Here is a 26,025-nt window from a genome sequence, read left to right as displayed (position 1 = left end):
GGGGGGGGTTTAATCCATTCAATCCTGGAACGCATCTGTGTCATTTTAGATTGTTTAGCTATAGCCTATAACCATTATTTTATACTTTGGCTATTAAAAAAGTAGCAGATATACAAGTCTCATAGCTGCACCTATGAGCTTGTAGATCTGTTTTTTTTTTTATCGTGAACATTTGTGCAAATCTTTTAATATATATATATTTTGAACTCAAATCTTTGCTTCTGGGGGTCCCTGGAACAAAACTTTTTCAATGTCAAGGACCCCCAAAATTATATGTAATTGGCCGCGGACCCCCATCTCAAAATATGTTGTTCCAAGGACCCCCCAGGAGCACAGATTTGAGTTAAAATGTTCCCTTTAAAAATATATATATATATTCAAAGATTTGCAGATCGACCAGCTCGTATGAGCTTGCACTATTTTTGAATAGCCAAAGTATAACAAATAATGATTAAAGTGGTTACACAGGATCAGATGCGTTCCCGGTCTTAATGGGTTAAAAAGGAGTAGGGAGGCCAAAGTAGTTGAAACATGAAATTCCAGGTTGAAGCCCATAAAGCTCTCAGTGTTCTGATCTTTAAGGTGACCACCGCCACCCAGACTCATCTGAGGCGGATCTGTCCTCGACTCGCTTTTATGGAATATATAGTTTACTGCACCGCCGGCGTAGTTTAGTTTCCACTGAAGATAAGCTAAATATCCTATTTTATGATTCTCTTCATGTCTCACGTAACAACTTATTTATATTTATGATTTGAGTTCAAATGAGCCGGGGGGGTTGGGGGGGTGCTGCCTTGTTCAATTTAACGTCTAGGTTTAGTGAATAACATCGTTTTAACAATATGTTGGCTCACCGTAGACAGTAAAAAGTATGGACAACGTTACGCCCATAGACTCTACAGACCGTAAATGAAGCCTTTTGTTCAACTATTTCAAATCCTATATTCAATCCTATATGCACTCGGAAAAGAATGCTATTGGTTGGGACCACAGCAGGTGTGGGGAATTAATACTATTGGTTGTGTAGCTTGTCAATCAAAGTGTAAAGTTCGGCAAAAAACATCCGCTTGAATAGAGCCTAATTACTTCTGACACCAGCAGGGGTGAAACAGCGAGACTGCAGGCTATTCATATGAACTGTCTCTTCCTATATAGCCTCAATTTACAACTCGGAAGCTGGCCCCGTGACCGTGTATAACGCACATACAAATGTAAACAGGTAGAAAATGTCATGACGGTGGAACATTGGCGAATGCCCACATGGCCCTGCAATGCCAAGCAGCCACTCAAGTCGTTTCCAAGGGTGGGCCTCCAAAACCACTGGTCCCTCAACATGCAGTCCCAGGGACCACCCCCAGGGGTCCTTGAGGAAGTTCCAGGGGGTCCCCAGTTAAATGATTGATAGTTTGGAGCCAAATAGACCCTTATAGCAGGACTGTAACCGAGAGTAATATTAAAACGCAGGATTTTACAGTTTATAGATTGGGGTCTTGCAGAGATAAAAATCATATTAAATAGAGGCTCAACTTGGTCTTTATACGTGACACAAAATGTCTCGATGTGCAATATACAAGCAGACTCGTCAGACACATAACGCCATCCCTGTCTGTGTGCTCATGTGTATAGGCCACATATGTTTGTATTCTTATGTAAGTGCGTGTGTGCGTGCGTGTGTGCGTGCATGTGCATAAGTGCGTGCTTTCGGGCTGGCTGGAGCAACTCTGGGAGTCGCTGGCCTGGCCTGGCAGAGTGCTGTATTATTTTTGGGAGGGCTCCTCCTTCCCTCTGGAGGGCCTCATTGAAGAGTGCCGGTCCCCTCTGCTCTGCCGCCGCCCCCCCTCTCTCCGTCTCTGGGCCCGCGGCCAAGCCCAGCCACGCAGGCTGTAGAGCCGCACACGGCCCAGTGGAGCTCCAACTCTGGCCCGTGTAGCTCGGCCCACTGTGTTCCTTTAAGAGAGTTTACAAATGTAACCAAATGGACCGGCAATGCTGTTGTTCTCAAATATTTTTATGTAAAAGACCCCCAAATTGATATGTGCTTGGCCATATGGGCCCCGTTTGAAAAGATCTTGTGCCAAGAGACGATTTGTCCAAAAAAAAAAAAAAATAGCATTATCTACAAGCTCACAACGATGCGTTGCTGGGGACCCTCTGGAACCCCCCTCAAGGAGCCCTGATGGGGGTCCACAGACACCACTTTGAGAACCAGCTCTGTTAAGGGTACATTAGATTATATTTTATGCACTCTTTGAGGTACAAATGGATAAATAAACACCGTGATACACACGGCTAGACTGACTGTCTTGCTAGACTGTCTATTGGCAGCTGAGCATTATACACAGCAAAATACTGAGCAGTGTCCTTGACACAAAGTTTGAAAACCACTGATATATATAGCAACATACGTTTTTAAAAAATGTTAGGATTTAGAAGACATTTGTAGAATCCCCCAGAAGCAAAGATTTGAGTTAAAAATGTTCGCTTTAAAAAAATATGCACACATTTTCACGATTTTTCAAAAAATAGCAGATATACAAGCTCATAGTGTGGCACTGGATGCAGCGCTATGAGCTTATATATCTGCTATTTTTGAATATCCAAAGAAATATAAAAATGATGTGTTCCCGGTCTTAATCGGTTAATAAACGCCCGGGATGTTCCAGTTAAAAACGACTAATGAAACAACACCCGCCTATAATCTAAGTCTGTGGATAAATATTATCGGCCTGTTTCAAAACGGTCGAGCCCCCTGTGGAAAGCCAGCAGATGTTGTGGGACAGGGTGGTGGAGGGTTCAGGGAGGGGTTGGTATACTGGTCCTAGTATAGTCGGACCGGGTTTGTCCTCTGGGTGTGTGTGTGTGTGTGTGTGTGTGTGTGTGTGTGTGTGTGTGTGTGTGTGTGTGTGTGTGTGTGTGTGTGTGTGTGTGTGTGTGTGTGTGTGTGTGTGTGAGGGGCAGTGCAGGCGCGCTCTGTGACGATGACCTGAAATTGGCCCTATAATCGAGCAGACTCATTAGCGACCTGGCTCTGTTCTAAAGTTTTCCCCAAAGTTCCTATACTTTACTGTAATGGTCCGGAGGGGGGAGAGAGAGAGAGGGAGAGAGAGAGAAAGGGAGAGAAAGAGAGACAGAGAGAGAAAAGGAGCATAAACGACATAGAATATATATATATATGAGACATGGGATAGTTGAAAGAACAGTTGAGAGAAACAAATGAAAGTGCAAAACAAATGGAGAGAGCCAGAGAGAGAGAGAGGGGAGTGGGGGGTGGGGGAGGCGGGAGTCAAAGCCTGCTTCCTGATGTCCTCAGCTGTGTGCACATCTGTGCACGAGGGGTCCAAACAGCCCCCCACGTGTTTGCTCATGGGTTGCTTGATTGCCTTTCCTTCCTCCTCTCTCTCTCTCTCCCACTAAAGACCCCGCTTGTCCTTCCTCTCACTCCTACAGTCACTACGGCCCCCAGACGGAGACACATGCATGCAGGACACACACGCACGTTAAAAAAAGAAAATTCTCAGCATTGATTTAACTCTGAGAGTGCAACAAACGTAACCAAATGGACCCGTTAGCGTCCATTTGGTTACGTTTGTTACACTCTCAGAGTTTCAAATGGATACAATGTATAAAATGTATCCACTTTACCACAGTTTGAATTGACCCACAAGGGTTCATTTGGTTACGTTTGTTACACTCTCAGAGTTACAAATGGATACAATGTAACCACTTTGCCACAGTTTGAATTGATTTCAACACGTACACCCTTCAGGTTTGTTTTTTTTTGTAACCGTGATCTAGAATGTTTGTGTCGAGCAAAAAAGAAAAGGGGTTAGCATGGGTGACCGGGTTTATGTGTGTGTGTGTGTGTGTGTGTGTGTGTGTGTGTGTGTGTGTGTGTGTGTGTGTGTGTGTGTGTGTGTGTGTGTGTGTGTGTGCGTGCACGTGCATGCTTGCATGTGTACATGCGTGCATTTGATCCTTGTCCGAGCATTATGCATAGGTGCGTGTGTGTGTGTGTGTGTGTGTGTGTGTGTGTGTGTGTGTGTGTGTGTGTGTGTGTGTGTGTGTGTGTGTGTGTGTGTGTGTGTGTGTGTGTGCGTGTGTGCGTGTGCGCGTGTGTGCGTGTGTGCGAGTGCGTGTGTGCGAGTGCGTGTGTGACTCGGGAGCCCTCTGCTCACCCTGACTTTGGAGCCTGCTGTCTGGGCTCCACAGTGGTCCAGCCTGGGGCCTCGATCGGCTCCACAAAGGGCCCTTCTCTCTGCTGCTGCACCAGAGATAGGGGAGGGGCCCCGATCCACTACATTTACCACGCTTTAGGGATCACAGCGCTGCATGCGCTTAATACATCTGATATCACTTACCATTTTAACTACGGGGACCTCTTCATTAAAACAAGAGTTTTGTGTCTGATCCTTGTGATCTCTCTCTCTCTGTGTGTGTGTGTGTGTGTGTGTGTGTGTGTGTGTGTGTGTGTGTGTGTGTGTGTGTGTGTGTGTGTGTGCTCATACATGGTGTGCATGCATGTAACTAAAGAGAGAGAGAAGGGGGAGGGCGGGCTAAACTAATGAGACAGACACATAATTTCATACTTTAATATTAAACTTTATTTCCTTTATTTTTGTGAGATGGAAAAACGATAAAAAGGTACAGCTCAGGGACAACATTTCATCTAAGATAGGTCAGTGTTTTTTCTTTACATAATAACCATGAAATTAAAATTATAACAGGTTCCATGTGTCTTTGACGAAAGCTTTAAGAGTGAAAATAAATTATCGTAGCAATAATTATTACATCAAATATAACAACAATAATAGCAATTAAGCGTTTATAAACACTCTATTTACTTGCGTCTTTTTTCCAGAAAAGTCCATTATTAAAAACAGGTGAACATTGTGGGGTTGTACAATCCAGCATGTGAAAGGGAGCAGTGGTTTGTGGGTAATGTAGTCTGGGTTCTGTCTGGTACGTAACTGAGGCGCACGGACGCATATGGAGCACGAGATCAGCTGCTTGCTTTCTGAAACTTTGCCCCGCTGAACATTCTGTCCGTCCACACACACACCGACCCGACCTGGCAACCAGAGGGCATGCGCACGGCACGGCACGGCACGGCAACGCATCTCGGCATGTGACGAGTTAATCTGGAGGTGAACGAAAGTGGTTCTTTTAAGACCTCTCGTGAGTTTCCTGCTGCAGGGTCAAGAAGAGGTGGGTACCAAAGTGACATAGTAAAAATAAGCAACAAAAAAAAACCCGAACAGCGTCCCTCCTTGCCAGCCTCAGTCCTCCAAGGGCCTTCTTACAACTCCCTTCTTACAATTTCACACTGTGCTCTTAACAAGAGTCCTGTATAACGCACTGCACTCTGTCGGCCCCGTTCTGTCCGTGAGCAAAAGGTTCTTGTTCGGGGCACAGCCGTCAAACATGGCATCCAACTGAGAGTCCACCCCCCCCCTCCTCCTCCCCTCTTCAACTGCTGTACATGAGGCAACCAAGTCAGCTCAGCTCAACCATTAAAGTGGTGTTGGTGGCAATATGGGGGGCCGGGCCAGGCGGGGGGGCTCTGTGGATGGAGGGCGCTGCTGTGTGGGGTGTAGAGGGGAGAGAGAAACGACGACGGTGCTTCAGTGGGGTTCGGCCCAGACTGGCGAGCGGCCAGAGTGGTGGTGGTGGGGGTGACCGAAGGACGGGTGGATGGGCGTGGGGGTGGGCAGCATGTGTCCCGAGTGGCTGAAGGGGGTCAGGTGACCCATGTGGGCCATGTGGCTGCTGAGGCCCGGCGGGCCGCCGCCGAAGGGAGAGGACTTGTCGTGCATGCACTTGGACAGCTCGTCGAAGCCATCGCCCGCACGCTTGCTCCGCTTGGACTTGCTGGACATCTTGCGGTTGCGCGTCTGTATGCCTTCTTTCTTCATGGTCAGGGGCCGGTTGACCTGGACGGGAGAAAAAACAGCGTTTGTTAAAGACAAGGTACTATTGACTTTACACAGGCGTTCAGATAATATGACTCTCATTGTGTCTTAAGTTCCTGTTATTAACCAATTGAACCCTATTCTGGGGTGATCATTTGTCCAAAATAATAGCAGATCTAACGCATTGTAGATCGGCTATTTTCGGCAAAGATACTTGGTGTGTAGACTATAGAGGGAAAGAATTAGGGGGCCTAGGATGTCTATACTATAGGCCCCTGAGGGACCCCAGTCAACTAAGTATATGAGAGTACTTTAAGCACTTTAACCTGGAAAAAGTTTCAATATATAAGCCTTAAATACTTGCTAGGAAGGCCTATAGTGCGGTATCGTAAATTGTCTAGTCTATAATACACCACCATCAAAAAAAAAGGCAATAAATGTAGTAAAGCAGATTTACATATATAGCCACGTTAAAACGAAGGGCACCAGTGATTTTGTCGCTTTTGTCTCATTTCAGGTCCTTTGAACCCCCTCTAGTCGATATGAATACATGGTGGATGGATAGAAGCCACGCCGGCGGAGGCTGAAAGGGACCCGTTAGCATCAGTTGTAACCGACGCCGTTACACACTGAATGACAGTCCCACCCCTCCAGCCTCTCCGGGGAGCAACGCCCCCCATTGATACCAAGATGGTTTAATAAAAAGGGTGAAAAAAACGACCAGTCGGTTTCTGCTTGACAGGGTGAGCAGGCTTTGTGTCCACAGTCTCTGTCTCGCTGCTCCTAAATCGATGCGAGCTGTCCGCCCCCTTGACCAGCTCACTCCCCCCACCCCACACCCCCCACCCCACAACCCTCCGCACTTTAACGTGCGGTGGACTGTAACTAAGTATATTTACTCAAGTATTTTGAGGTACTTTTTTATTTTTTCATATACTTTATACTTCTACTCCACTAATACATCTCAGAGGCAAATATTGTACTTTTTTTTACTCCCACTACGATTATTTAACAGCTTTATAGTTACTTAGTTACTTGGTGGATTTAGATTGTTAATACAAAACATACATTAACCACTTAAAGTCCTATTTTATACTTTTCTATTCGAAAATAGCAGATCTGCAAGCTCAATGCAATGCGACATGTTGTGACCTTGCAGATCTTCTACACAAAGTATGATTCTTTTTTTTAAAACAGTTTTTGGTAAGCCTAGTTTTACTTTGGTACTGAAAGTATATAGATGTATTGTTTTTTTTGTTTTTTGATTTTTTTGAATTGTAACAGAGTATTTCTATATTGTGGTAGTATTGCTACTTTTACTCAGTAAAAAAATAATAATAATAATAATCTGAGTATAGTCTTCTTACCAGTGGTGTAAATTAACTAAGGACATTTTCAGTACTATACTTAAGTTACATTTTGAGGTATTTTTTTTTACTTTACTGCAGTATTTCCAATTTTCGGTACTTTTACTTCTACTCCACTACATCTCAGAGGCAAATATGATTCTAAATAAATAGCAGATCTACAAGCTCACAATGCATTGTGAGCTTGTAGATCTGCTATTTTCAAAAGATTTTCATACATTTGAAAACTTGAAATGGGACATTCTGCATAATGAGTACTTTTACTTTTGGTACTTTAAGTATATTTTGATGCCAATACTTTTGTACTTTTACTCAAGTAACATTTTGAACACAGTCCTTTTACTTGTAACAGAGTATTTTTATGTCGTGGTATTGCTACTTTTACTTCAGTAAAATATCTGAGTACTTCTTCTTCCATCACTGAGTAGGCTACTTACATTGTGCAGTTTAAAGTACAGGCCGCAGGCATTGCACACGGGGTCGCCATTGCCGTTGCGTCTCCATAGAGTGGTCGTGGTGGTCTGGCAGTTCGCGCAGCAGGTGCCAGCACGTCTAGCAGCGGACTGAAGGAGAGAGAGAAAACAAAATGCATTAAACCTAATGAATAAAGGCCATTCACATGCTTATTTCGATATTGCAAGAAGAGGAGGTCGGACCGGACACTCAACTTGACACAAATACGATTTCTGATACTGACTACCATGACCCATTTAGTTGTTTTTAATAGGCGTATAGACGTTTAATATTTATGTTTTTTAGGGAGACTATACGCAGCCCTAATAAAAATACATTCTATAGGGATCGCTGGAGACAACGACTTTTTCAGGAGTTGGGGGGGGGGGGGCGGTTTGTATGATTGATTGATTAATTGATTTGCAAAAAAAGCACAGAAAGTACAGTTCTATACAAGGTCTGCTAAAAGGGTTGAACTCAAGAAAGCACTATGGCTTGTTTCCATTGGGGTCCATGCATGTGTATTCAATTCATCTAAAAAAAATCTCTCGGCTATTATTAGTGAAAGCATCGCAGGATATTTCAACTTTGTCCGCATGCAGAACCAACTGTATAATTATATAACATCAAAGCAAGCGCCAGTTAGACTGATGAAATTATTTAAAAGTCCTCTATTGAATTAATTGCGCTTATACCGGAATTTATAGCCCTACTTGAAGTCACAGATCAAATTTTCCAATTTGCGCGATAATCTCTTCAATGGATGGATACATTGTAGGCTACATATCTTTATACAAAACGGCCCGTTTCATTCCGTGTAAAAGCCTGTCGATATAAGTCACATTTCATTCATTTAAAATGTAAACTGGGGAGGGGGTCTTGATTGTCTACTCTACGTCACTGTTCCCTAAACAGTGGGTTGGGACCCATGTTTGGGTCGCGGACACATTTTTATGGGTCGCGAGTAAAATATCCCCTTCTTTTCCGTTTCCTACATTTAAATAAATAAATAATTGTTTCAAAATATTAAAAAAAAAATAATAAGAAAATAAGTCACAACTTTTCATCAATTAAAAACAATTCCAACATTTTTCAGATTTTTTTTTAAATCCAATAATTTCTATGAATATATATTTTTAAAGACGTTTAAGAATCGTGAAAATAGCAGATCTACAAGCTCACAACGCGGTGACACGTTGTGAGCTTGTAGATCTGCTATTTCCACTAGTTTGGGACCCAAACTATAGTGAAAATAGCAGATCTACAAGCTAAAAAGTTTGGGAAGGTTCTACGTTAATTAATACAGGTCTGGAGCAACCGTGGTCCAAGGGAATCTAACGGTTCACGATGCGATGCGTATATAAAGACCATATATGGTGTCCCCTGTCTGGCATCAATGCGCCTTTGTGTCCATTACGGATCAATTCTTCACACATAATAAGAAACATTAGCTTTACATGCAATAAGCCCCAGGCCCAGGCAAGGCAATGTAAGCAGCACATGCTTTTATTTGTGTTTTAATTAATTTCAGGTGCACTCTCCTCTCTCCCATGCTTGTTGAAATAGCCTAACAACCTTGACGACAACAACCCCCAGACTATTATGCAAATAAAAAATAAAAGACAACAACAAAAACAACGTCGCATAAAGATAGATGGAGCCACTGCCCGCCGAGCTGCTGAGCAGCATGACAAACAAAAGACGAACGAACATAAATCCAGTTATTTTTCCAATCCCTACCGCGCCATCACCATCATCCACCCCGCCCCTCCTGCACGTTCTCTCTCTTCACACATAACTGGGTGCTACAGTGTTGTGATAATCGCTTTACAGTAATATGTCAGAGAGTCACACACACACACACACACACACACACACACACACACACACACACACACACACACACACACACACACACACACACACACACACACACACACACACACACACACACACACACACACAGTCAGTCGCACACACACTGAACATGCAGAGGAAACACCCGGCAGCCTGGCTTCCTTATCTGGACCAGGCAGATATCCGGATAGGAAACAACTGGGTGCCCTTTGAACAGAACACTGAAAACACTTGAGCCGAAAATGCAAAGCCTCAGCCACCGGCCGACTCATGGAAAAATGTAGGCCTTTTTTAATGGACTTAGCCTCCTAGGCTGCTTGCTATAGGCAGTCAAGGAAGAAACATGCATAAGATTTAATTTAGCCATTCCCTATTCTGTTTCCCCATCCGAAATATCTGTCACTGTAATATCACCTCTTGAGTTGGCAGGTCAAAAATGATGAGAGAATAAATTAGAATCAATCACATTATGGCCGAGTTAGTATAGATAGGCTATCTATTAACCTGGGTCTAGCTGAAAAAAAATCCAGTAATATTTACTTGTTAAAACTGAACTTGATTTGCACAATTTACAAACATTTTGAGTGTAATGCAGGCCGGATAGTGATACAGCTTTTTTCCTCTTTTCAATTATTGGTGGTCATTGGTTGGCCAATAGCTTAAAATTGTTGAGAAATGAGAGTGATTTTTTTTTAAATAGCATATTATATAACGCACATAATACAGTATAATGACTAGTGAATATTAGTCACCCATGTGGTTTCATAACTGAGAGACTAATTTGATTCATCCATTTTATTATATTATATTCCAGAGCAAGGAAAGTAAGGAAAGACTACACTATTTTTGTTCAGGTTAAATAAATACAAATTTAAAAACAGCCACAACTCGTATAGGTCACTCCAAAAACAACAGTTAAAAATAAATGTTCTTTCCTTGAGAACATTTAATAACAACAAATGGTGCCTATAAACCACATGCAGTGCCCCAATCAAGAACACCAACTAATGATGATTTAATGGCACAAAATCAGTTGAACACTAGGCAGGGGCAAAATAATGTGCCTTTTCCTTGGTTTATCGTGATACACACACACACACGCCCCATAAAGTGACAACACAGTGCAAAACCGTGTCAGTCAAGTCACATCCTGGGGTAACAAGACCCTTCACAGGTCCACTTGGTTCCATTTGCACACACACACACACACACACACACACACACACACACACACACACACACACACACACACACTCTCAGAGACACACGGTGCTAACAGAAGCAGCATGGGCATTGGTATCAGTAACAGTATCAGAAGTAGCAGCAATAATGATAGCGGGAACAATGGCAATAGTAGCAGTATTGTAACAGGCCGTGGAGGGGGATCACCGGGGGGTGAGAGCCACAAACAATTCCAGGAAGATCATAGGGAAAATATAACTTTCCTGGAATTGTTCTGCCGGCAACTGCTTTGTGCTCACATCATTTTGGTAGAGCCGTCTCTCTCAGATGTGAAAGGGCAAGAGGGGGGAGTGGGACTTCTTGGGACTCACCAGTCTGCGTTTGGGCTTGATGAGTGGCCGGTTCTGCCCGTTCATCTTGTGGTACAGTCCGCAGGCGTTGCACAGGTAGTGGCCCGTGCCGTCCCGTCGCCACAGGGGGGTGGAGGTGGCACCGCAGTTGACGCACTCACGACCCTCTGCATATAGTTCAGGAAGGGGGGGAAGACACAGGGAAATTTATATAATTAAACATTTCACCACCCTGAATGCTGCAAGGAGCTATTCATGATAATAATATGGACTGCGTGCAGCAGCAGCAGCTGTCCGGCTGAATCAGGCAACCGTGATGTATTAATACCCATGTATTAAAGACGACCACCCTTCATTAACACTGTAATATGAAGTCATCGCTCGTTTGGAAACGTGCACACGCCCTCACGATGTCTAGATTAAAGCACAGGACAGGTGGCGTTGGCCCGGGCCGTGTTGTCTATATGCCTGCCTCTGGTGCTGCTTGGTTGCAGGTTGGACTGTGGACACAGACACCTCCGTGTAAGCTGATCTACAGCGGGGAGACCAGAGACAGCCAGAACGTGTCCAGAGGTGTCCAACGAGATGAATGAGACATGCCATCAAATTAGGCCTGCATTATTCATCAGCGCAGTGGGCACCAACAAGAGGAAACATAAGTGTGTGTGTGTGTTGTGGTGGTGGTATTAAATGTGCCGTCTCCGATGAAAAGGTAGCATGCAATTCTCCCGGCTATACTCCTCATGCTATCAAAATAGCTTTCAAACCGACACCGCCGCAGTGACCAGGCCTGTGCAACAAGCAGACTTGCAGCTCCATTGTTGTGGATATCGGGGGGTCCATGCCTTTTCACCCTGCATGTTACCATTATAAGCTGCATGAAAATCAGTAGGTATTCCCACACCACGCTCTTCACTCCTCTCTCTCCCAAGCAGGTTTGACTGAGTTCATGCAGCCGGGCTGCGGCTAAACGAATTCATTTAATTCATGTGTCCCCTACTCTCTCTCCCTGGAGCATCATCTCATTATTCCTATTATAATGTCAGGAGACACCCACAGTCCCACCCTAACTCACAAATGGAATCTGGGCTGAACAATAGCATGGGCTCCTTTTGAAGTATGCGCTGAGGTCTGCCTCAGCCCTTGTTACTGTAACCTCCCATCACTATTTCACAAGTCCAGCTATGTAGAAGTAACTATATATGCAAGATCATTAGCACCTCAAGTGAGCACAGGCATTGCGCAATGTTTTTTAAGGTGGAAATGAGTACAGCTAGAAGATGGCAGGTGAAGGAGAGAAAGGGAGTTTTGGGTTTGGGGTTTGTTGAGGCCTTTCTTTTCAGAGAACATGGGGGCAGTATAGGTGAGCTTGGGAGATCTGGTTTGAGGTTAGCTCAACAGGAAACCGCACTGCTGTAAGGTATGTGCTGACAGCTAAAATGTCATTGTGGCATTTAATACAACAATCAATCACTGTTACCGGGCGCTGAACATCGGGCTCTGATAGATAAGAGCCTCTTTTAATGGCCCGGCCAATATGTTTGTGTTAGTGATTCTAGGCTAAAGCCCCATGCCAAGCTTCTTTTAAATGTCACTGTGTAACATTTCTCTGTTACAATAGCTAGCATTCACCTACTCACAAACAGCATGAGGTATCAGGTATAAAAAAAGGCATTGGAATAATGAGATGGATACTCAGAATTAGACACCTAGACATGGGGAGTTATCTGCATTCATTGGCCACTGCATGTGTCCTGTGTCAAACCCTGTCACAATAACTCTATAAAAAAAAGTATCACAAACGCTTGTTTAAAAAGGTTAACACTGCTAGGAGAAAAAAATGACAGTGCCCCCATGGTCTGAGCTGTGTTTCAAATATCTGCATATTAATGGAATGGAATAATATTCCACTCCCCTCTATTATAGCCACAATCAGGAACGATTACTGAGAAAATGACCAGAGGTGGAGTTGTTCATTACAAACATGGCCTGTAGCCAGAATCCCCTCCACACACTATCACTCTCTTATAATCCTTAATTGATCCAATATAGGGCTAAACCTAGACATTATGTGTATAGGCCCCCACACTTGCATCAGTGTTGTTGTTATATTTATCTTATAGTAGTAGAATGGACTTGGATTCCACCCCTTACGACGCCATCTCACTGCACTATGGGCCAAGGCCATGCTTAAACACACAAACAGCAGGGCTCTGCCGTCTGTGACGCTGCTGCCTCCGTCCCGACGGGGCTTTGTTAGTATTGGGGGAGCGCAGTAAAGCGGGGGGTGGAGGGGAGGGGAGGGGGGGATGAGGTCGTGATTTGTTCAGTCTGAGGTATACAGGATATGGCAGGAGCCAGCGCGTCGTGACTCCTGCATTTTTCTAAAGCCCAATAATAAAGGGCTACGCGAAAAGGAAAACAATTCGAGGGCACGAAGCAAAGCAGCATCCATTTAGCCTTTTCTCGAACTTTTACATTTAAAAGGTCTCTCCTTAACTCTGACATTTTGTATACTGTCAGAGTTACATACTTGTAACGGTCAATTTAGACCCCGAAATCAACTTTGAGAACCACTGATTTAGCCTACAACAACTATGTGGGCTAAACATGTGTTATAAAGTTGTAATAATTGGTCCAGAACATTACTTCTGGGGTCAAAATAAAATTCTCCATATAAACACACACAGACCGAATGATTGCCGCCACTTTTATATTTAAAAAAGTTCAGTCGTGTTCAAACTGGTCCCCAACATGTACATTAGTGGATGGTTGACCCTGATTAGTCCTTAAATTCCTCACGCAACTAGTGACCCTTCAAGTGTGTGTGTATGTTGTGGGTGCGATGGGGTAAAGATAAGAGTCGCTGGAACACGTTTGGAGACAACAGAGCGCCGCGGGCAAAAAATAACCTGAAAGTATCACCCCTTTCATATTATAATGTGACCCGTTAGAAAAACGGTCCACTAATCATTAGTTTCAATATATGTAGGCCTACAAAATAAAACCTAGGTTAATTTGGACCAATTAAAGGTTTCAAATGAAATGTGTAAATTCCATTAACGATAGGCATGTGTTCACATTTTGATAGAGATATAGTCTGGATCTGTTTAGCTAAATAAAGACATGTGAAGCTCACCTGAGCACGATCGGGCTTTGCTTTTACACTTGGGCGTGAAGCTGGACGCGGACCCCCCCAGCAGGGACCCCGGGTGGAACAGGCTGCCGCTGTACTCGTGGGGTGCGTGGAGCGGGTAGCTCGGGTAGGTGGGGATCGGGTGGTGCGTGGCCGGGGTCTGGGCGTTCATCGAGGCGAGGCTGCTGCGGAGCGGGCTGCAGCTCTCCATTTTCATGCCGTCCGCCAGCGACCCGCCGACCTGGTACTTGAGCGAGTCCTTCTCGTCCCCCATGATCCGCGTCGAGGTGGAGGTCGGTGACGTGGGCCCGGGGTCCGGGGACACGTCCTTGGGGGGCGTCGGGGGGAAGCTGTAGAGGTGCGGGCTGGAGTGGGACGACGGCGTGAGCGAGGAGACGGGCGCCGAGCTGGAGGAGCCGCTGCACGGGTAGCCGGAGCTGGCGGGATGCAGGCCGGGCTTGGAGAAGTGGCTGACCGCCCAGGCGTTGTGGTGGTGGGCGGACAGCGCTGCCTTGCCCGGGTCCAGCCACGGAATGCCGGGGCTGTGGATGAGGTGAGGCCGGCAGACCTGGTTCCCAGTGAGGCGAGCTGAAAAAGCAAAAGCGTTCGGTGTTTAGCCCATGTAGCCTATTATTTTAGTTTTTGCACAGTTTTTCGCACAAACAGCCAACAGCAAGCTGTCAGCATTAGCCTACTACTACTCCTTACCTGTTGAGTATTCCAAACTCAAGTCCGACATTGAGTATTATCAGCGCAAGATGTGATAAAATGATTAAAGGTCTTTGGAATAGCCAATTGATTAATAAACGTATAGGGCCTATAATTAAATAAAAAATATATGTATCATAGCCTAAAAGTAGGATACGTAGCCACTAACGAAAATATAGCATGAGATCAAGGCCTAAAAAAAAGGCTGCAGAAAGTGCACAATAAAACAGCTTCTCTCTCCTCGCCCTGTACGCTATCTGTTCATCTGCCGTAGATGTCGGACTACAGATTGTTATTAGTACATTTGAGGTTTTTATTTTATATCCGGGAAGTGCCTCGCTCTCTCTCCCTCTCTCTCTCTCTCTCTCTCCAGACCCCCTGCCCCAACGGACAGGGGTTAAATGACATACTTCCCTTTCCTCTCTCTGTCATTTGCTAGAAATTCCTTTTATGATTCTTGCATTGCATTGCATTGCGGTGCAGTCAGCATATCAAGCATATACAGGTCTGAAACCCCATAGCAGAATATTGTTGATACTGTTACCAATTTAACACAATCCAGTATGGCTAACACTACAATTACAATAGCCTATCAGACACACACACAAATACTTATGTTTATTATTGTTAGTGCATGTTGTCTTGTTGATTTTTTTTATCTAGCCATGAAAGGCTTTCAAATAGACAGGCTATACTAGAAATATTACACTGAATTATCAGTGTCAGATCGTCCCTCACTGGCATCGGAGGAGAGAGAGAGAGAAATAAAAAGGAGAATAATATAATATCACACCATCATCTTACCATGTGCTTGGCTGTACGTGACCCTGGCCCGGGAGTTGGTATAGTACGGGTTCCCTTGCGAGTCCAAGTGGTTCAAAAACATGTCCACCTCGTCCTGCGGCAACAGGGGAGCCATGGGCTCCATGTAGTTGTGGCTCAGGCCGTGGTGATGCGAGACAGAGTCCGGGTGCTGGCCGTTCAGCACGGCGTGGTGGTGGGCCATCCACCGAGACTGGTCGGCTGCTGCCACCTCCATGGCCAGGCTGTCGTAGTGTGTCTCCGTAATTCTGAATCGGGTTATTACGCTTTTATTACACTTTTTAATATTTTGCCACCCCCAAATTAATGTTAATTTCGGGATGCAGGGGGTTCCCCGATTATTATTTGTTTTACTGTCCAGAAATAATGTCCTGCTGATAAGAAAGCGAATCCCAAAATCTGGTGGCTGGTGTCCTGTCCTCTTCTCTCGTTAATTAGGCCACCTGCAATGACACGAAAAACAAAAAAAAATGTTACAAAAAAAAATCAATGCAAACGTTGTCGCGTCGTATAGGTCCAGCTCTTGTTATAGTTCCATTAAAATCAAATGTGTCCTTTGGATGTTCATTCAATCATATGGTTGTCGAAGGCCTTTTGAATATAATATATAGACACAGGACTGTTCCTGACCTTAAAAAGTAAAAAGATTTTTAAAAAGCCTAGATACACAATAGCCTCAGTGTCCCATACAACCACTGCGTTCCGATAACAACAACATAGTCCATGAAATGTTTCCTCTGCAATACCTGTTGAAATGTCTCTATACCGCGATCAGCTGACAGCAACACACACGCACACACATACACACACAGCGTCCTGATCCGTGTGGCACTGACTCAGACGGCCGGTCATTAATGAAATGTGTCTGTTAGTTACTGTGACTCTGATGCGACTGGCGCCACGAAATTCCCATATCAAGCCAGTCGGGGCGGGGCCACCACTCTAGGCTGTGACCTCCCGCGAGCCAATCACGGATCGGCGCGGCTGCGATTGGCTCGCAGATCTTCCACATTAACATTCGAAACGCAGTAAAAAACTAAAAGACTTATCAATCAAGGGTGCAATTTCTCGCGGTCTTTCGGCTGTCTCATGAAGCTCACATTGAATGAGCAATTGCGATTGATATTTTTTTATATTTTCCCCCCTTTTCTTTCACAAGCAGTCAAGACTACACAGCATGCATATTATTTATATATTTGTTTTCTTCTTTCTTCTTCTTACAGAACAAAATACATCCAGACAGACATCAGAAATCTTCTCCTCAAATATCACATGTTTAAATACTCACATATATATTCTTCAATTAATTCACAAAAAGATAACAATAAAAAGTAAAACAACATAGACATAGGTATTTCTTCCATTCTTTAGGCCTAGGCTACTGTTTAAAAATCTAGAAGGTGCATGCATATTATAGCCTACTCTCTTTCTATTATTAGTAGGCCTATAATTGAGATCGAAATACTATACGCCCCTTTGAACGTATTACTGAGATTACATAATTATAGTTACATATATTTGGCTATTTGAAGAAGCCTAATCTTCAAGCCTTTAACTGATTTTTATTTCGAATCACGAGCATAAACATTGCATTATTTAAAGCTATAGCTATATCAACGACTGGGCCTGCAGAATAAAGCAGCTCAATCAATCAAAGTGTTGTTTTTCACACTGCATTATGTAAATAAACAGCTTTTCAGACACCTCTAACACCAACAGAGGAGGGGCGTCTTTATGACCCCGAAACTGATTGTTTGCGAGCGCCTAATTGTCTTTAATTACTGGTGAAGACATGCCCATGTTTTTGTCTCAGGTATAGGGTGATCAAACACCGTTTGCATTGTAAAGGCAGCCTTTCTCACTTCACGTGGTGAACATCATATGAAAACCAATTGGTGACCATCATTAGCAAGTCTGTCAGAGTCCAGACCGCAGTCGCCTCAGCCCATAGACACAGTGTCGCGCTGGGTCGTTGGATCACCGAGACCCAACCAGCAGGAAAGAAAACCTGTTGCTATATCAGTGGTTCTTCAACCGTTTTCATGTCAAGGACCCCCAAAATGATATGTATTTGACCGTCGATCCCAATCAAAATATGTTGTTTGCAGGGAACCCGAAGCAAAGATTGGAGTTAAAAATGTTAATGATTTGCACAAAATGTCTAAGATTTTTTCAAAAACAGCAGATCTACAAGCTCATAAAGTGCCAGCTATGAGCTTGTAGATCTGCTATTTTTGAATAGCCCATTATAAAATAATGGTTACAGCTAAACATCTAAAATGACACAGTAGCCTATGCGTTCCCGGATTGAATTGGTCAATTACAGGCTGTGTTCAAATTTAATTTCATATTTTTTTCCTGTTGTGAATAAAACAGAAACATAGGCATATAATAGGCTATGACCAAAAAAAATGCCGCTGCCGCTATTACAATGTAATTACCAGCACAACGGTGCGTGCGTAAAATGAAAAGTGTGTGTGTGTGTGTGTGTGTGTGTGTGTGTGTGTGTGTGTGTGTGTGTGTGTGTGTGTGTGTGTGTGTGTGTGTGTGTGTGTGTGTGTGTGTGTGTGTGTGTGCTCGTGTGTGATTGACAGGGAATAATTGGAGGGGGCTTTGAGTCCAGACTGGCCGCCACTCTGACGCCGGGGCCTGACGTGACGTCACAGAATCGCAGAAAGTAACTATACGAGAAATAATCAGCATTTAAAGGTTTCTATAAATAGCTTTAGAAAAGCAACAAGATGAAAAGATGGACAGAAGAAAAAAATACCTTTAACACGTTTGAGGACGCTTAATATTGGCAACAATGTATGTATGTACAAGTATCAGACACAAGCTGTTATACAGGGACAGAAATCTCATTTGATGTGACCCTACCTGCAGCCTAAGGTAAGGTAGTGTGTGTGTGTGTGTGTGTGTGTGTGTGTGTGTGTGTGTGTGTGTGTGTGTGTGTGTGTGTGTGTGTGTGTGTGTGTGTGTGTGTGTGTGTGTGTGTGTGTGTGTGTGTGTGTGTGTGTGTGTGTGTGTGTGTGTCAGTCACCAGTCATTAAATCATTGGCATGTTGCCAGGGGCAGTGACTTGATGAGCTCAGCTCTTTGAGCTTGTCAACTCCTAAAATCAACAAATTAGTGCATGTGGGGTGGTGGGCTAGCACAGGGGGGCATGGCACCTGAATTACTCACATTCCACTGAAATCCACTGAAAATGGCAGGTGGAGTGAGGACATGCTTTTACTTTATTAAAAAAGGATCATGCTTTATTTATAGTCAGTCTTACGAGCTTGTAGATCTGCTATTTTACGACAAAGTATAAATTAGACTGTGCGTGCGTGCGTGTGTGCGTGCGTGCGTATGTGCGTGCGTGTGTGTGTAAACTAATACAGTAATACATAGCATATATATATACACACACACACATTTTATTTGTATGTCTTGCAGGAGCAAAAGGATATTGATTGTGTTAAACAACAGATTTGATACATGCTTCTTACATAAGGCTGTTACTAAGGTATATGACCTATCAATATACAGATACATAAATACATATATTTAATTTTCAAACTTATTCTTTGGTAGTGGGAAGCTTGCACAAAATATAGTTACCCAGTCCTTTATACCTGGCGTAAAATAGTACTGTTTTAACATCACAATAACTCAAGTTGAAGTTGAGTTATTAATTGAATTAAATGCTTATAGTTTGTATATAGGGGTCAAGACATTTCTTCCATTTCAGCTTCATCCTCAGACAGAATGACTATATCAAATTCACATAGTATGATTAGGAACAAAGGCTGCTATTGATGTTGAGAAGCATGGGCGATATCCATGAAGGGAAATGACATTCTCATGTGCAGTACAACACACGAGATACTATATGAACTACTATCATCATATAAAGCCTGCAGTCAGTCCCCGCACATTAAAATAAATCAGTAAAAAATGTTAATTTACCCATTTGTCAACTCTGAGAGTGTACAAAATGAAACCAAATGGCTCCATTTGTGTGTGTGGTGTGTCCTGGCTGTGGGCTCAGAACTGGGCCCTGGCTGGCTTGGATGCTGGCTGGGTCAGGCTCAGTAAGCTAGCTGCTGCAGCATGCCCCATTGTTGTTTGCATGTTTGCCAAATGGATTACTCAGCAGGATTTAGCCCTCTGTAATTTATACCTTCATTAATCCCATTTGTATCTGTGCTGGAACAAAAGATTGGAAGATCGGCGGAGGTGGGTGGGGGTGGGTGGGGGGGTATTGGATAGTGTGTGTGTATGTGTGCGTGTGGGGGGGTATTCTTTCTTTCTCAAGGACATGCATAGTGGTATTGTCTCATATGGGGTTGTTGCTATCCTATATATAGAGCCCTGCAAGCAGTAGAGAACACTTGCCCTCTCCTCTCACTCATTCACACACACACACACACACACACACACACACACACACACACTCACGCACACGCACACGCACGCACACACACACACACACACACACACACACACACACACACACACACACACACACACACACACACACACACACACACACACACACACTGCAGGGTGAGAATTATGTGCGATGACTGTATCACGGTGCAGCCACGGTGCTGCTAATGAACAACAAGATTATCATTCCAATCCACGCTGTTATTAAATGGGATTGGCTTTATCTACCTGTTTGTTCCCATTGGGCACAGCCATCCATCATTATCTGGAGGCGAGTGTGTGTGTGTGTGTGTGTGTGTGTGTGTGTGTGTGTGTGTGTGTGTGTGTGTGTGTGTGTGTGTGTGTGTGTGTGTGTGTGTGTGTGTGTGTGTGTGTGTGTGTGTGTGTACGTGCACGTTGGAGGAAGGGGGGTGGTGGGGTGGGGGGGTGAAGAGCCACTGTGGGGCTTGTGAAGATAAGCAGAACCAGGCAGCAGAGAGAAATGACACAGACCAGCCGAAGCATTATTGTCCTTTACTCATGGCTAATTAGATAGAGCCAGGACACTCAGGGCTATATAGACACAAGCACCCACACATTCAAGCCCTCAGTGTTCACATTAACCCTCACAGCATACACATGGAACCAAATGGACCCATAAGAGGTCCATTTGCTTCCATTTTTTAACCACTTAAACCCTCTATTCTTAGTAAAAGAGACTACTTCAGCTTTTTTCCATCCACATCAAATCCCTTCGCCCCCTCAAAAAAGAATCAGATCTACAAGCTCACAACGCGTCGCTGTGAGCTTGTAGATCTACTATTTCATGGCAAAGGTTCGCACCCAGAATGAGTGATGCTGGGGTTCAAGCGGTTCACAGGGATTGGTTGCATGTAGGCTACACTCAGCCTGAGTGTATACATGCAACCCAAATGGACTCAGGGTTTTAATGTGTGGGTCCTATTTAACACAGAGCGTGTACATACAAATAGAACCGCTCACCCCACCCTTGTTGTGGGTCAATTTGGTTCCATTTTGTACACTCTCAAGGGTTAAACTGCAGGGTTTTTACAGGGCAGACACACAGAATGGATGGATGGGAGAAGGAGAAGGGCAGGGAAGCATAAGGACAACATCCACTCCCATTTCAATTATGAGGTTAGAATAATATTCATCATGCACAGTAAAATCTGGAGTATTCATTTAACTCCATGAGCCACAATTACCCCTGAGGGTCCACTTTGACTCTGGAGCTAAATCAACATTCCAGATTTCCCTGTGCCTTGAACAGGGGAGGAAAAACAAACAAACAAACAAACAAAATATCTTATTCACTCCCTCCCTCTCTCTCCCTCTCTGTTACAGAGATAGATAGCCAACAGACACATAAATATTGGTCAGAGAGGTGATGGTATATAGGCCTTAAATAAATCTACATGTTAGTGTAGCCATCACTCAGTATAGCCTTGTCTCTCTGTTCCACCATTGTATTGGTGTGATTGCTCTCTTTCTGTTGATGAAAGAGGATCTCTTCTCAGGTCATTATGCATTTTTAAAACCGTGACAATTGAATACTTCGTCGTCTCTAATGTCATGCTGATGATACAATAATCCACCAACCGCGAACCCATCGAAGATTTATTTTTTCTTCCAAGAGGCAAGAGCACATTGACCAATATTTGCCTTTAGCGAATATGAAAGACATTGAAGTTCAGCATCACTAGCTGTGTGTGTGTTTTGTATCACCATAGAATATATATATATATATATGTGTGTGTATATATATATTTGTGTATATACATACAGAATTTGGAGAATTTCTCCAAAGGCATAACACAAGCGACGCGCTAAATGACAACGGTGGTATATTGAAATTAAGTTATAATATGACTATAAGATGTTTTACGTTGTTTATCCCGCTGAGATCCGTTTTGTGCCGTCAATGGATGGACTGCGAGGTGGAGCTTTTCATGGAGTGTGGATTTTTAAAATCCAAAAGGTTATGTTGTACAGGCATAATAGCTTTGGCATAAACAATAACTATGACAATATGAATGACAGTTACCATACATGTACCAGTTAGGCTTAGCAGCCTAATCCCTGCTTCTATTCACTGAGACGATCATTGAGACCAGCTGCATCAAACCAACATTGTCATGCTGTGCAACAAAAAATGGTTTTGTTGATTGAAACGATGAAACATAATAGGTAAAATACCTTTCGGTATAGAAGATAGACTTCTATAGCCTTTATATAAGCAGATAGGCTATAGTTTTCTGTTAGGTTTCAGGCAGCAACGGTTAAATAATTAATTAAACCAAACAATGAATTCGATAGATAAACGATGCAATAGTCAATATATTGACTGTCTTACCCGTTGTGTCCGGCTGATGTTTGGATGAAGTGATGATGATGATCACTCGTAAAAAAAAAAAAAAGCTTTTCGTGTCCAGATCGTTCCAGATGCTGTTTTCAGAGACGAATGTGAGGCTGGATCGCCACCGTTTCGTCTGATATGGCAAATCCCTTCAATTTCCAAATGCAAAGCAGCGATGGATATAGACTAGACTACACGGTGGTGTCCAGTCCAGTCCAGTATACGACTACTAGATTAGGCTATATCTATATTTCAGATGCTGTCGACGCAAAATGTTTGGAAAAAGGCTATAATGTATAGCTAATAGGTTTAGCTCAGTCAGACAGTTTTCGGTCTGAAAAGAAAAGGAACGATCTCTCTTTCTCCTCCTCCTCCGTCAGTGTGTGTCTGTCTGTCCAAAAGCCCACAGTGAATATGAGAGAAAAGTTCTCCCAGCATATGAGAGGCTGCTAGCCTGCAGCTCCGGAGCTGCGTAATGGCACGTCAGCCACTATGTGCCCTTTTTTCTTCCGGCTTTTTACTGGGCAATGTGGGCATGGCATGGCATGGGGTTGGCACAATGCATCAGGTTGACATACATTACATACAACCAAATCAATGCATGATTATTGTGAATGTACAATACGTGCAAACAGCACTGGCACAGTAAAGGTGTTGAGTATTTGCTCTGAGAGGATAAATATGCATCCTGGGGAATTGCATAATTGTCTATTCAGATTAATTAAGAGTAATTTCAGTGGTTCTCAAAGGTTTACATTTCAAGGTCTCCCCTTAAATCTGACAGTGTACAAATGGAACCAAATGGACCCTAACGGGTCCATTTGGCTCCATGTGTATACTGTCAGAGTTACAGACTTGTAAGGGTCAATTTAGACCCCTGAAGGAACCTTGAGGGACCCTGCACGGACCACACTTTGAGAACCACTTGAGTTGAGTAGACTATCATATCAGAAGATTGAGACTTTAGATTGGAGAATAATTTCATCTGATTCTGAAGATAATCAAAAAGGCGTCTTGCTGTGGCAAAATACAGTTATTTAACAAAGCCTTTCTTTGGGTGGTGTCTGTATTTAACCATTTTCCGTGCTTTGTTCCCATAGAGTGGACTTTTGCGAAACGATGGAATATAAAGTCCTAATTGGCCTACAGCAATTTAGATTAATGAATTCAGACACCCCGCCCACTTTGTTATAAATGCGTTCAAGAAGGAGAAATAGGGTTTTCCCTGATTGACCCTCCCTCCTTCCAGCCTCTCTCTCTCTCTGTCTGTCCCACACTTAACAACAACTTTTAAACATGCAAAGCCCCCAAATCTCCTGCACGCGACCTGGGCTCGTGCGTGGCACTAAAGCCAGGCAGGTGCAAGAGGACGGGTGCAAGGACTGCTGCATCCCGGCCTCGTGTCCCCCCAGAGTGCACACACGCACGCACACATACGCACACACAGGCAGGCACACACACAATAAAAGAGGGCAAGGCGAGAGGAAAGAAAGAAAAGTGAACTCTTGACTGAATCAATTGCATTAATTTCGATGTCTGTCTATTTGTTTATTTATTTATTTATTATTCTTTTGATTCATTTTAATCAGAGGAGTGATGGGCTAATCTCTGTTAAAGACAGTAGGCTTGTTGTAGGCTATGTGTTGAGGGCCCTATAGTTGTGTCATTCCATCTATAGGATCGAAATATAGATATTCCATGCGTGGAATGAATGTCAAGTAGATGTATAAGCTATAGTCCTATACATTTGTTCAAATAAAGAACGAAGACAGACAGAGTCCTATATACATGGCCTAAACTATACTTGGGTTGCCCTGAAAAGTGGACAAGTTGTCCTGTAAAATAAAGAGGTTATACAATAAAATAACGGTCTCTATTCTCTTCTCCTCTCAAACAGAAACACAGAGAAAAGTCCGCAAAAAACAACGTATATCCTATAATAGCACAGTAATAACAGTTGAATCAACTTGACACATGCGTTTAATCGATCTATAATGTAGATATCGCTTTTTATGCATATAGGAGAAGTTAAGTCATAATGATTAAGCTTTGTGTTCATCTCTGAACAATATTATAGCCTACTTTCCCCCCCACATCAAGATTGGAATCTCTCTCTTTTTTTTTTTTTACAAAGAGGGCCAATTAAGGTACGTATACACTAGCCTTGTTAATTGAACTGAAATCATCACAGGTTTTCTAAATAATATAATCGCATGTGCAAGCTATATATGCACGTCATTGAAACCATAATTAAGTCAATTAAAATGGAAGAATTAATTAGAATGTAATTATACTTTTAGTATAGAGGTATGAGGAGCAGCAGTCTTGTGATCTGTCTTGCGGACAGAGGCAGGCTGCATGATAGCAATCTGACATACAGTTCTCTCTCTAGCAGGGCTGCAGCAGAGAGAGAGAATTTATACTGAAAATGTGACGTTAAAACAAAAGCAAAAGAAAAGCTCCACGAATTCCCCAATAATCTGCATGTATTCTATCAGTATGTTTTAAGCTTTATGTGGGGGGGAAAGTATGCTTAATTTATATCCTTTAACCGTAACTAAATGGGTAGTAATCCTCAGCCATTAGCCTGGAACACACTATAACAAGCAGGGATATTTTTTAACAATGGGATAAAATTATTATTATTATTATTATTATTATTATTATTATTATTATTTATATTATTATTATTATTATTATTATTAGTAGTAGTAGTAGTAGTAGTAATAGGCTAATTATTGTTATTATTAGGCCTATTACTATTATTATTTATTATTATGTATTAACTGTTATTTACTGTTATGTATTATTATTATTATTGTTATTATTAGGCCTATTATTATTAGTGTATATGTCTAATATTATGGTCGTTGTTGTATATGGATTATTATCATGTCATAACTAATAGCAGAACCATAATCTTCACCATTATTATCACAATTATTAACACATATTTGTTTACATAGGCTCCTTGTTTTTTCTCTTTCTTGTTTTTATATTCAAGATGTTCTGCAGGAGTCTTTTTCTTTTTTGTTTTGTCTAGTTTTTTTTTTTGCATGAAGTCTTGGCCAGCTAGGGACGGTTATGATTATTATTATGATGATCATATGCATGCATAGTGCATTAGATGCCAGGGACCCTTCTTCTCCCTTTCTGATTATTACCAGGGGTAATATTTCATCGGCACCAGGCAATCTTTGTTCCGTGTGAAGATAATAAATGGCCTAATCGTTATCAGCAAGCGGCTGGGGGTGTCAGCACCGTATACCCAGGCTGCAGGGAGCGGGGGTCCAAAGTGCTGCTGAATAAATTGCTGTTCCCTTATCTCTCGCTCCCAGATTATCGCCGCCTTTTCAAACTTGCACAACAAATACATTCAATGCATCTAATGCATCATTTGTGGAGGGAGATCAGCAGGTTGATAGAGACAGATAGGGCGGCCCAGGGAATG

At 43.0% G+C, this 26,025-nt stretch overlaps 1 protein-coding gene across 2 annotated transcripts; it reads right to left on the bottom strand.

Annotated features, from left to right (window-relative positions):
- Positions 1–4,578: 4,578 nt before the first annotated feature.
- Positions 4,579–23,008, bottom strand: gata2a (GATA binding protein 2a). 2 transcript variants are annotated; one of them, XM_084061240.1, is made up of 6 exons: positions 22,572–23,008; positions 15,767–16,227; positions 14,258–14,842; positions 11,140–11,285; positions 7,714–7,839; positions 4,579–5,930 (listed from the first exon to the last, which is right to left on the bottom strand). In XM_084061240.1, exons 2-6 carry the CDS (start codon positions 15,999–16,001, stop codon positions 5,622–5,624), a joined length of 1,401 nt encoding a protein of 466 aa, XP_083917366.1. In that variant the 5' UTR covers positions 16,002–16,227; positions 22,572–23,008; the 3' UTR covers positions 4,579–5,621. The 2 variants fall into 2 exon arrangements, with proteins under 2 accessions (XP_083917366.1, XP_083917365.1); XM_084061239.1 differs by lacking the exon at positions 22,572–23,008 and adding an exon at positions 16,531–16,681.
- Positions 23,009–26,025: the final 3,017 nt, after the last annotated feature.

This window comes from Gymnoscopelus microlampas, assembly GCF_963454915.1.
Source record: "Gymnoscopelus microlampas genome assembly, chromosome: 7".
Lineage (NCBI taxonomy): Eukaryota > Metazoa > Chordata > Actinopteri > Myctophiformes > Myctophidae > Gymnoscopelus > Gymnoscopelus microlampas.
This window is presented reverse-complemented; position numbering and strand designations above follow the sequence as displayed.

Coding starts and splice junctions, on each gene's coding strand:
- gata2a (XM_084061240.1), bottom strand. CDS start 16,001: ATGGAGGTGGCAGCAGCCGACCAGTCTCGGTGGATGGCCCACCACCAC. Junction 7,840..11,139: donor TCAAGCCCAAACGCAGACTG/GTGAGTCCCAAG, acceptor TCTCTCCTTCAG/TCCGCTGCTAGACGTGCTGG. Junction 5,931..7,713: donor TGTACTTTAAACTGCACAAT/GTAAGTAGCCTA, acceptor TCTCCCGTCCAG/GTCAACCGGCCCCTGACCAT.